The 12,437-nt window shown below is 37.8% G+C and overlaps 1 protein-coding gene across 1 annotated transcript in view; it reads right to left on the bottom strand.

Annotated features, from left to right (window-relative positions):
• Positions 1-11,619, bottom strand: part of LOC135474060 (E3 ubiquitin-protein ligase HERC2-like) — an 86,359-nt gene extending 74,740 nt beyond the window's left edge. Inside the window, 2 exon segments of the mRNA XM_064754059.1 lie at positions 5,625-5,742; positions 11,499-11,619. Of these exon segments, the coding sequence (XP_064610129.1) occupies positions 5,625-5,742; positions 11,499-11,573 (193 nt within the window). The 5' untranslated portion in view covers positions 11,574-11,619.
• Between the last annotated feature and the right edge of the window lie 818 nt (positions 11,620-12,437).

The raw sequence follows: 12,437 nt of genomic DNA, 5'->3' as shown, positions 1-12,437 counted from the left end.
CCTAAGGAAAAGCGGCAACCATCCACACGTACATCTGATGATGTCACAGTGCTTGCATTGGTGAGAGGCTCCCCAGACACACTGCGGCGCCAGCATGTTAACCACTCGGCCACAAAATTTCCTTCAATCATCAAATCTCACATAGGTAAAATGTTTACTTTTCTTGCTACATGTATTTTGGTATTTCCATGACACTAACTGAATTTAATTAAAGCATGCTACAGTGTACGTGCACCTTCAACTGTTTAATACATTTTAAAGTAATTTTTAAGGGATGCAATATAAGCGTCACACATGTGTCATTTATACAGGGTAGTTTATTACCTCTGAAAGAGAGAAAAAAAAAATTTAAATCAGTATTAAATCTGAAACACAGAAAAAAAAAATGAAAATCAGGATGGTGCACGACTTCTGGGACACCCTGTATAATTCTAGCAGATTAATGTCAAAAATAACAGGATTCTATTATAGAGCATCTCACATTGCTATATCCTATCCACCAATCTGCTTGCCAGGGCGAACACATGAGTTACAAGAAGTTCACACTGTAATCACTACCAGTAACAATGATCTATAGGCGGAGATGAAGTACATGGTCCTGGACATCAGGAAGCACTCGGGGTGGAAAACTGGAGGGAAGTCATGAAGGAAAGCTCAGAATAAGTACTGGCTCATGTAACCCTAGACATAAAACATCCTCTTAAAGTACCTCTTGGAGGGACCAGAATAACACAACTCATAAAGGGTGGAGTCTGGCTACAGTGAGAAGCCAGGAGAGACAGCTTCTGTACAACACTAGGTTTATTGTAGTCTATGGGTTATCTTGACTGGCAGAGCTTCCGATAGGCTATCTTCAGGATCCCTTCTGTCCCTGAACCATGAGGAAATGACAAATGATCTACAGTCCACATGATCAGCCACACCCTGACACGCATACAGACAAAGCAGTTAATTGTAACAAGACCTGGCAGATCCAGTCACCAAAGGTCAGCTTTTATGTACGAGCTACTAACTTTTTAGACACCATTCACTATCAGTTCATGAACCAGAGGTGGACTGGCTGCAGAGAATCCTTAGACATGTGTATCTAGTGTCAATCTAGCAATCACCACTATTAGTCATGATTATCATGTTCTAACTCAACTGAATTCGAATATACATTTATTTGTTCTCTAAACCAAAAAAGTGAGTAAATGATCTAAATTTTAGGGGGATATACACATTTTTGTTTATATTTTGCAAATGATTTTTTTTTTTCATACTTCCTAAGACTAAGTTGCTCATTTTGTCCAACTGTAAGAGCTCTATTAAGCTAAGAAAAGCATTCTGTGGTTTGTTTGGAAGGCAGGATGATATCCTAATAGAAAAAAAAGTACATGAAAGTTTAACCATTCAAAGTACTACGTTATGACATTTATTTGCCTCTTAAAATACTCTTTTTGGGCAACTGAAGCTCTAGGTCATTTACCACATGTGATTATAAGTTAATGTGCGCATTTCCTAAGAACAGGAAAGATTTAATACCTTTGACACATGTGTAGCATAGGTGTAATTGTAGTCACCAAATCTAAGTGAAAATCTGAAACAGAATAAATGCTTTACACCCTGAATAGTGTCAGGTGCAAATGCAGTCACTGCTGATAGAATTGCCATGGATTTGCTCAGAAAACAAAAACACATCCATCAACACAACATGTTACTGAAGGCTTTTGGGCTAAAACACTAGGCGTCTTACTTACACACATTTTAACAATATATGTGTAATGTTGATTCAATTTGAATGTTTCTTCTGTAATAAACTAATGCCATGATCTTTGGTAATCTGACACCCTCTAAAATAATGACAAAGAGCCAACTGTTACTTTGGGTTTAACTGTTACTTGTAAACTTCCTCTGGTTGGTTAATATCCGACAGTGACACAGTGAAGATAACGGGCCTACTCTACACACACCTCCCCACAGAGATGGAGGTAACTGGGTAAACTGAGACCATGAAAGACCAGCCTTATTACCGCTGGATGGCCTCTAATGGTTGTCTGTATTATTTGTAAACACTGACAAAACTCTGAGCAAGCTTAATTTCCAGATGAGGAACTTGGCCTTAGAGCTAAAGATTGAGCTACATAATATCACGAGAACAAGGTGAGCTGTACAGATGCATTCAGCCACCTTCCTTTGATAAAGCAATAAGAAAATCTTCTGCACCTAGATGAACTTAAACCATAAACTTTCTGGATCTTTTCCTGTTTTCCGTTTTTGTATATTTTATCCCAAGGTCACAACAGGTCACAACAGGCCACCACATTTTAAGCAGAATCCCTGCAGTTTACGCACAACTGGTTGAGCCTACATGTACTGTAGTTCTTCAACCTTTTTGCATTTTTGCAAGGTGTTTATTCATGCTCTTTCTGTGTATAGTAGTAAAGTTACACTTTTTGCAAAGCTCTGAAATAGGCCAATCCAATCAATGCAATTTGGTCTATAATATCAATCTAAAAACATAAAAAGTTTGAGGAAATAGTGTAGGTGTAATCTGCAGAACAAATATTTCCAGGCAGTCTTCTCACACACTTGTTTTCTGGAAACTTAACGCCGTCTCTGACATCATAGGCCATCCGCAGAAAAAACAGGCCTCAGTTAAATAACAAATGCTCTCAACACATTCCCATCCATCTTCTCCATGTTCCAAACTGACTGAATCCCCAGTGGCGAGATTTCTGTCCTCATGCTCTTGCCACAGTTATTAAACACATATTGTGTCCACTTACATCTATTTGTGCATTCTTTATCACAGGTTTTCTTGATCTATGGCCAACATGTAAGTCTCAACATTATCACAGACTCAGTGCATAAAAACATTAAAAACCAGTGCATGTGATAAAATCATGGATCTGGGGCCATAAACACACAAACATTGTTGCAGAGATGCATCCTTTATAAAAAAAATTTACATATGTGTAAGTTACTGAAGCCACTTTATGGGCTATAGCAAAGATGACAGCCTATTATCGCAGAGAAAAATCTTTGTACAATGTTTCATGAAAGTGTACCTTGTCTGTACAGGATAATATGCCATAAAAGGCACAATGAAATGACAATAATTAATCATACGAAACCTCTGACGTTTTAAATGGGAGTCTCTATGCACTCATATTTTCAACCAAAATGGCCACAATCTCAAACACTTACTGTATTTCACGAACATGTACAGTTTTCGTATGTAAAGTGCACTTTCAGAAGCACATAGAGGAATTTAAATGATAACTCTGATGCCAAGTTCTTCTGATAAGAAATGAATCAAACTTCACAAAAAAAACCAAAAAAACAAAAAAACAAAAACAAAACAGAACACTATAAGGTAGATGAATCAATCAAAATCAAGCTAAATGTGTCACTTGAAAAATGCTAAACTTGAGGTAAAATAACAGTATCTCCAGTTCATTTCTTAGGTTTGTTATCTTGCCCATGGCCCAACATTGCACTATACAAAGTTTCCCAATTCGTTCATATGCACATAAAAAGTTTTACTGACGCACTAATAGCCAATCCCATATTGTAAAACCCTTTAATATATACCACATTCTCATGGGACTGCCAAATGTTTCAGATCTCTCCAACATGTACATGTGTCAAACACTCCTATTTTAAAAACAGAACCTGAAAGCGTATGCTGGCTAAAGGACAAACATAATTACATTAAAGCATTCAGCATTCTCACTGAATGTATTACATCAATTTTACATTCTACCTCAGAATCAAATTGTCTAACTATTCAACAATTTAAACCCTGTTCTGTTCTCCTTTTATTGATTTTCGTACCTTATATCACAGCTTTTCTACATATTTAATATATATATATATATGCGAAACATTATTGACTGGTGTTCAAGTATTTCTCTGATAAAATACAGCTCAGAGTACAGGCCAAACATGTACATTTAAACATAACTTTTATAAAATCCATCTAAAGCACATCCAGAGCACGTGATAAAAAGGACATTTCTAAACTTTTTTTAAAAGAAGGCAAAAAAAAAAAAACATATTTTGGTCACAACTGTAAATGCTCTCAAAACTGATCTAAATTTTTGAAAACATTTATTGGAGCTGAAGCTTTTGAGGGTTTCCAATGAATGTCATTTTGCACTAATGCCCCCAACAAATTAACCCCAAAACATGATTCTGAGATCACTAGAATTTCAATATTAGGCACAAATAACTTAGTCATGGAAGAATTTGAGGTCAAATATCCCAGAGCTCTTACAGACTATCCTTCTAAATCACATCCAGATCATGTGATTACCAAGGACATTTACAAGATTTCTTAAAATAAATGTAATGAAACGTTCACCGTTAAATGTAAAATGCTAAATGTAAAATGCTAAATGTAAAATGTTTAAGCAAAATGAAAAAAGCACCCAACCAATAAACGAAGTGCAAGTATTAATCCACAAATCTTTAACAAATTTACACACGCTTTTGGTTATTATTTTAAAGTACTATGTCACTAGTCACCTTGTTACTCTTTGGCCACTTTCACCAGACTTTGTAAGCCACATTTCTTGTGAGTTTTTTCATAAAAGACATTATCTGTGTTATACTACCATAAGGCAATGTCATTTAGGAGAAAAGTTATGAAAAAATGATTTACAAGGTTTTGTGAAAGTGACCTCTGTAGTCTTCATCTGTTTGTTTATTTATTTATTTGATTGTTGTTTTACGCCGTACTCAGGAATATTTCACTTATATGACGGTGGCCAGCATTATGGTCGGTGGACAATGGACAGAGCCCGGGGGAAACCCACGACCATCCGCAGGTTGGTGACAGACCTTCCCACATACAGCCGGATCATCTGTTTGTATTTGGAAACTATAATGCCTCTTGCGCATGACTTCCATGTGAATAGCATGGATAAATTATAACTACCTGTAAGAATGAACTCAAGCAAAGAACTGAAAAACAGCCACTAAAATGGAGAAACCAAAGACGACATACACACGTAGTTTAAACAATCAGTGAAATAATGACTTCTGTCTGATACTGACCAAACACCCTGTACACTAATAACCTCAGCTGTAATAGGCAATTTACACTTGTGCAACTCATCATATGTTTTTACAGTAACAAGAAACCAATAAATCTAAAGTAGAAAACTGGCTGAGAAATTAACCAGGCTCTGCAATTAACCAGGCTTTTGGCTTCTAGCAATAGCACACATGTAGCTTCTAAAACAGTACTGGGCGGCAATCAGGTTTGTTACTATACTGACATTAACACATACACTGCACAATCTATACCAACGTTTGATTACATGTACATGTATATATAAAAAATAAGACTACTTTGAGTAAATATATGGTGTGCAATGTAGAATTCTTTTTTCGCTATTTGTATCAATTCATAGATATATGTGCAGGAAAATGATACGGAATCTAAAATTTGACTACTTTTAATCAAAACTGTTCATAATAAGCATTGTGTACTAAAAACGTTTGCTTCTGGGTATTTTTCACTTATCCCAAGAGAAAAATTCCTCATCATTAGTCTCAAACATCACCACCTGCTAACGATTTAAGGCTGTATCTGTCTACTACATGTATAAGTTTGGCCGTTGTACGAGACCTACCTTTCTTGGCAAGAACCCCCGCACTATTTACAAGTCCATCGTTGGTGTTGGCTGCAATCTCCACATCCTTGACCAGCTCATTCCACAAGGAACTCAGCCCCTCTCGTGTAAATGCCAACTGAAATACAAACACAAGATACATTAACAGATGAAACCCTACAGTATCACATTACGGTAGATACATGTGCACAAAAAGTGTCACAGTTTGCAGCTTTGTACTAAAGAGATCATACCTGAGTTCACGTGAATGAAATGTTTCCAAAAATTTCAAAAGTTGTGATGGAGCAATAGCATGGCTGGTTCATCTGCTGTAGTGAAGATTAGTTTGTCTTTCTGCGCACAGTGAAGTGTACAAAAAGCAGTTCGGAAGTGTTATAATGTAGGGTTTGTGGATACAGCAGAAATAACTTGTGTGGCGACATCCACTCCACTTTAACAGGTTATTGGCACACATTCACATTGGCACACGACTGAGAGGATGGCTGTGATGTGTCAGTATTCTGCAGCATGAATTGACACAGACGCTCCATTAATGCTGAATGGATAAGACAAATGAGTACAGCTGAGGGCAGCAAAACAATGTGGAAACAAAGTCAACAAACTCGAGCAGAAATTCATTCACACTGTAGGCTGTTAATCTGATAGCTATAAAAATCTTTGTAAACCTGCTTTCTAGAAAGCACCCTGGACTGACCTGACTGAATATACAATACAATTATATATCAGACATCACTTTTCAGGGGCCAGTTGGTAGCACAGCCATACATGTACATGTGTTTGAATGTCACTTTAAGAGCTTTTGCATTTGAAAAGAAGGGCTAAATGGTAAGGAGTTGCAAGGTGAAACAGCATCAAATGGAAATAAAATTTTTGCCACTTCCACTTGCTTTATAACCAAAGTTATATCATGAATATCCTTACCAATTATCTGATATACAGTGACAAGAGAGCCAATACTCTCAATTGTTTTAGATCTTGCAGGAAAATTGCCTTTTTGATGTCACACCTGCATGATTACATATTATATAGATAAAGGAATGTTAACATGTCTCATCAATGATCAGGCAAGATTTTGTTTCTTGAAGATTTTTCAGTTAATAGTGATATTCACTGTAACGCCTTCTGAACAAAAGATTTCACTCTTTTTGTTAGGGTTTCCTTCACGTATACTAAAGGCCCAGTTCCTCATAAAACCACAGTAGCTTGTTCTTTCAGATATGGTTTGGTATCTGCTATGGGCTTCCTTCTAAGTTTAATGCTGATGGCTCAACTGTTCTCTCAGTATCAACATCAAATTAATGGGCAAACAAAAAAGTAAGAAGCACTGGCTTGCTACACTGAACTTTGGTGTCCCCGGCACATGGGCACCAATGTTGCATGAAAAACAAGTATAAACCTTACTTTATGGTAAGCACACAACAGAGCAGGAAGCACCTGTCAGATAGATTCAGTATGGCACAGCAGCCATGTGGGTAGAGCAGATACTTAACCATGTGGCCTACCTGGTCCAGAGTGACCTGGAAGACCTATTCTCGTCTTCCTTTTTTTCACTCAATAGTCAGGTCTTATTAGGGTCAGCTGGACAAATACAGGCCATCTGTTAAGACCTTGAAGAGAGCATCAGAGATATGATGTTGGTACATCACTGCATCCATATGTGAACACTTTTCTCTACTACAGGTATTTTGCTCCTGCTAACAATATAGGCATGTGTACATGGATGTAGAGTTAGTTTCTAGTAGACATTACTCACGGTACAACAAGCCTTATCATCCTCTGCTATCTACAATTTTATACTGGAAAGCATTATCAATGGCATGGCCACAAGGAAACCTTCAGAAAGTCATCATAAATCCAATGTTCTTGCTGCACAAAGATACAAACGCATGGTCAGCCACATGTCACTTGAAACTCCTAAAGTAATGAATGTGTTCTACCACCGGCAAACATTCGTTGTTTCTTGCAGTAAATCAAAACTTTTTGCTTTGATAAGGTACAGCTCAAAGTCTGCTGTGCAGAGAAAAAAATAGGTCTTGGAATAGACTGCATTGCACTGAGAAATACACGGGTCAGAATATACAATTCTGAACAAAGAAGATGGAGTGTTTTGGGCATCAACACTAAACTGACCGTACACTTCATAAAAACTGTTCATAATGTCTGATCTCTTCGGTACTTTAGAAAAGGGTACCAACCCAACCGATATATTGCAAAGTCAACATGTGAACATGTACATGAACATGACTTGTGTCCAGTCTCAGCACTGCCACTGTCCATACCACAGCTTTCTCCAGCCACTTTTGAGTCACATCTACCACCCATGGTTATCACCCCATCCCATGATATCCACTACTTCCAGAGCTTCAGTCATTCGAGCTGTTAAGACAATCGGTGCATTCTTCAGGAAACTGGCAATAGTCATCTCCGCTTTATCATCAGTGTCATATCTAAACTCTCAGATCCCCCACGCTGGGGGGCAATGGTTTCCCCAGCCCAGACATGTCTATCTCTCTCAGATGATGACATAACCATAGCTCCTTCAGACAATCCATGCATTATTAGTACTCTATAAACTTCCGAAACCCTAACATAAAGTTCACCTGTAGTTAACCTTATTTTCCAAAATAACACCGTGGCTTATAACACTGAGCTACTACTAGCCCACCATCAACAGACTATATACACGCATATGTTACTAAGACACAGATCTGTGCACTCTGCCCTGTGGCATCATCAGGCTGTAAAGGGCATGTAAACCTGACTGACAACATGTTCTGATGGATATCAGGTCAAAGAATGTAGCCAACAACATAACACACCTGTGCTGTTACCTGTGCTAAGCTAGGAGGTTGGTTTGGGGTTGTACCGTCCACACTCTGCCCTCTTGCCTCACTGCTGCCCTAGTCAGTTCCTCACCCAGCCTGCCAGCCCAGCGTCAGGCCTCATACAAGTGCTATCTACCAACAAGTTCCCAGGCTACACTAAGAAAGGGTTTGAGGGAGGTGTGTTCTTGGTGTGAGGTTTGAGGCCAGCTAATCAAGAGCCCTGGTGCTCCATCCATAAGTTAGGGTGAGGCCAAAGGTATAACTGAAATATTGCCAAAAGCACTAACACATTTTTTTTTCACAGTTAGGACCTGGAATACTACACCTGCTTGTTTTCTCTATTTTTATCTAATTGAAAATGCAATGGTAGCTACGGGTAATGACATTTTTTAGGATGAAGGAAAAACATAAATAAAGACATAAAAATGAATGAAAACATATTTCAGTGTTTACATATCCAGATACTCTTTTCTCAGACTAAACAAAGGCAAGTTCCAGAACTTAAACCAGAATACAAATGGATAAATAGTCCTTTGCTGTAAACTTATATGTGAGCTATGGATGTAGTACTTGTGAAGGCAACATTTTAGACAATTTAGCAACTTTCTGTACAAGAAATGGCAGTTTTTACCATTTGGTGAAATTGCTGAGCACAACAAAAATCCCATCACAAACATGCTATAAGGAGTTATTCCCCTTTAACAACTATCTCTCTAAATATACCGAAGATGTTGAAAACCACTTGGCACAAATATGAACAAAATGAACGTATATCTGGTATAAATATATATCGAGTTTCCTTTCTACCTGGTACAGACACCTAAGTCTGTGAGAATAATGTCAGAATGTGATAGAAATTGGCAAACTTCCAAACCACTTCTCCAAATGCCAGTAATGAAGCCTGGAGCTCAGGGGGCTGTTTTCTGTGAGGCTGATGACGCAAGTTTACACACGTATCAGCTTCTCTTCTGGGCTACAGGTGCACCCTGCATCCTTTGTGTGTATAACCAAACAGGGAATATCAAAACAAGTCTTTTTCTGCTGATTCCACTGATAAGGTATTCTAGGTTACTCTATGCTATGGTAGTCAGTGACATGACATCAATATCCACGTGGTCTGCCAGCGATGTGCGGATGGTTGTGGGTTTTCCCAAGCTCTGCCCGGCTTCCTCCCACTATTTTGCTGGTTGTCACTGCATAAGTGAAATGTTCTTGAGTATGGCGTAAAACACCAATCAAATAAATAAATAAATCAATGTCCAGGTGGGGTTTGGAAACCTAATAAATTCTGCAAGATACAGTACCTAAAACATGTGCACTCCCAATTGGTTAACACAAAACCATATCTTAGATTGGACAGTGGATTTCAAGTAGTAACTTCATGCTCGATTTTTCTGAAGTACATGTACCAGATGGACAGAAGTTCAGTACTGAGTGTATGCAATGTACATGTACTGTTAAGTGTTGACAACAGAAGTACATGTGTTCCCACTAGAAGTTATGTCATCATAGATATCATGACTGCAGGATACTCAGTTGCCAGAGTGCTGGGGCCTTAGAAAAACTGTGATTTATTGGCTATTTTATCGCCCCAAGAACTTTTTTTGTACTTTATGTTACAACTTCTTAACTCCATATTAAGAAATAAAAACCAGATATTAAGGAACATAAATAAAACATTTTATGCATCCTTCAAACAACATGTATTACAAATGCAAACAAGAGTATTTGCTTTCTTGGAACTGCATGTTGATTTGGAATTACTTCTTAGTCATATTACCAAATGTACAAATGTATTTCAAAACAATGCCATCATGTGGCTGCCAGTCACAGAAGATTAACATCGGGTCAACTATCAAGATTTATACCCTCTGTTTGAACAAATTTGAAGTATCAGGTATTACAAGGGTTTAATTTACAAGGTATAAATACATGTATATTTAGCAAAGATTTAAATGGGCTTAGTATAAACTGAATGCGATCAGGTGTTCTAACAATGTCATACATGTATCTCCAAAATCTCTCAAATTTGGAGAGAACAGTAAGACACCAAATGGGGTCATCCGACATCTTCATGTAGAACGATGGTTTAAAGTATTATCTTGACAACACCTTATCAATAAATGTGTACCATGAAACAGTTGCATATAAAGTTTCAGATATAGATTTATATCATAATTCTTAAAACTAAGGTACTGTACAGCCAAGTTTCCTTGGGTGCAGAAGAACCTGTTTTTTTTTCTTCTGATGAAAAGAAGAAAGGACACCTCAACAACTTTGGACAACTCTGGAGCTTAACAAAAATCGGTTTCAAATGAAATATGGGCTTCATAATTACAGATTTCATTATTTCACTATAGGTTGCAAGACAGAGAATTTTCCACTACTTCCCTCTTTAAAACTGTGCTTACAACTGCAAATTTCCTACTTTACCCCATTTAATTTTTGGGGGTAGCATTCTATTAATGTTCTTGTAAACTTTAAGCGCAGCATAATGAGCCAGGAGCCTCTCACCAATGCAGTCGCTGTGAGTTCAAGTCCAGCTCATGCTGGCTTCCTCTCCGGCCGTAAGTGGGAAGGTCTGCCAGCAACCTGCGGATGGTCATGGGTTTCCCCCGGGCTGTGCCCGGTTTCCACCCACCATAATGCTGGTCGTCGTCGTATAAGTGAAATATTCTTGAGTACGGCGTAAAACACCAATCAAAAAAAAAAAAAAAAAAAAAAATCCTTCACACATGTGGAAAAGATTGTCACTAATTTGCTGAAGGTCAATGGTTTATGGCTTCAACTTCAGGTTTCCTCAACCTTATAAAACTGACCACCACTGCAATGCGTACAAGAAAAATTCTTGAGTCTGCCGTTAACCACGATCAAATAAATAAACTGTCTGACTTTTCTTCAAAGACCTACCCAGCACATGTACATACTGACATACACATGTTCATATATATGTATGTGGTATTAATAAATTTATTAATCAGTCTCAATCTGTAAACAAAAATCAGCTAATATGCACAGTACAATATTTATTATCTAGGCTGTTGCTCACCTGAAGGTCAGTCTTTAGCCATTTGGCGTCCAGGCGTACCTGTGGCCTCAGTCTGGATTCTGCTGACCACGTCATTCTGTGCTGTTACTGTGGCAGCCCCTCTAGTACATAGTGTGAAATCTGTACAATACAAACAGACAATCTGAATCAAGTACTGTATGAGCTAAAAATGGTGTTACCCTACGACACTCCAGATTAATATCTTTGACAGTAGAGTGACTTTCAGTTGTCTGAAATAAAGTATGTAGGTCATATGTAGGTCACATATCATTCAACGTAAGGGCATGGTTTAGCTGACATGACATACTATCTAGATCATGCAAATGAATCATGGATACTAGTGAAAAACATATGTGAGTGTTTTAACATAGGCTATGAAATATTAATGTAAAAAAACCCTTGGCAGATACAGTTATGTTCAATGCTATGGCAGTGTCACTTTTTTATTTGCTGTCTTTGCTGATGTAGTATTTTGACAGGCAGTTATACTCAGTTGTATTATTTTGATTGACAGCGGCGATCGGTCAAATTAATTTGATTAACCTTCTGCAGAGAAAACCAAATTCCTTGTCAGTAATTCAGAGCAGTTATCATGTAAAGAAAATAAAACATGACTAATGGTTCTTCTGCAACTTTGCAGTTCACTGATCTAAGCAGCATTGCCATCAGACATATTGGATATAGTACTGGGAAGGAACTTAGCCTATACATGTACTATGCTACAGGGTTATAGGATATGAACAGTACAATTATTATGGCATGACAATGCGATACTAGGACCACACAGATGGATGCCAAGCACAGTAACACGGAATCCATCCCTGTCTGTTAAAAAAAACTAGCCTCACATTTGATTGCCACATGCCAATGCAATGGAACCAGTTTCAAGAAGGTTCATGCTTATGTCATCCAAAATTATCCGCACTCAAAACAGAAGTT

This window comes from Liolophura sinensis, chromosome 8, assembly GCF_032854445.1.
Source record: "Liolophura sinensis isolate JHLJ2023 chromosome 8, CUHK_Ljap_v2, whole genome shotgun sequence".
NCBI classification, from domain to species: Eukaryota; Metazoa; Mollusca; class Polyplacophora; order Chitonida; family Chitonidae; genus Liolophura; species Liolophura sinensis.
Note: the sequence above shows the minus strand (reverse complement) of the source record. Positions and strands in the feature narration are given on the sequence as shown.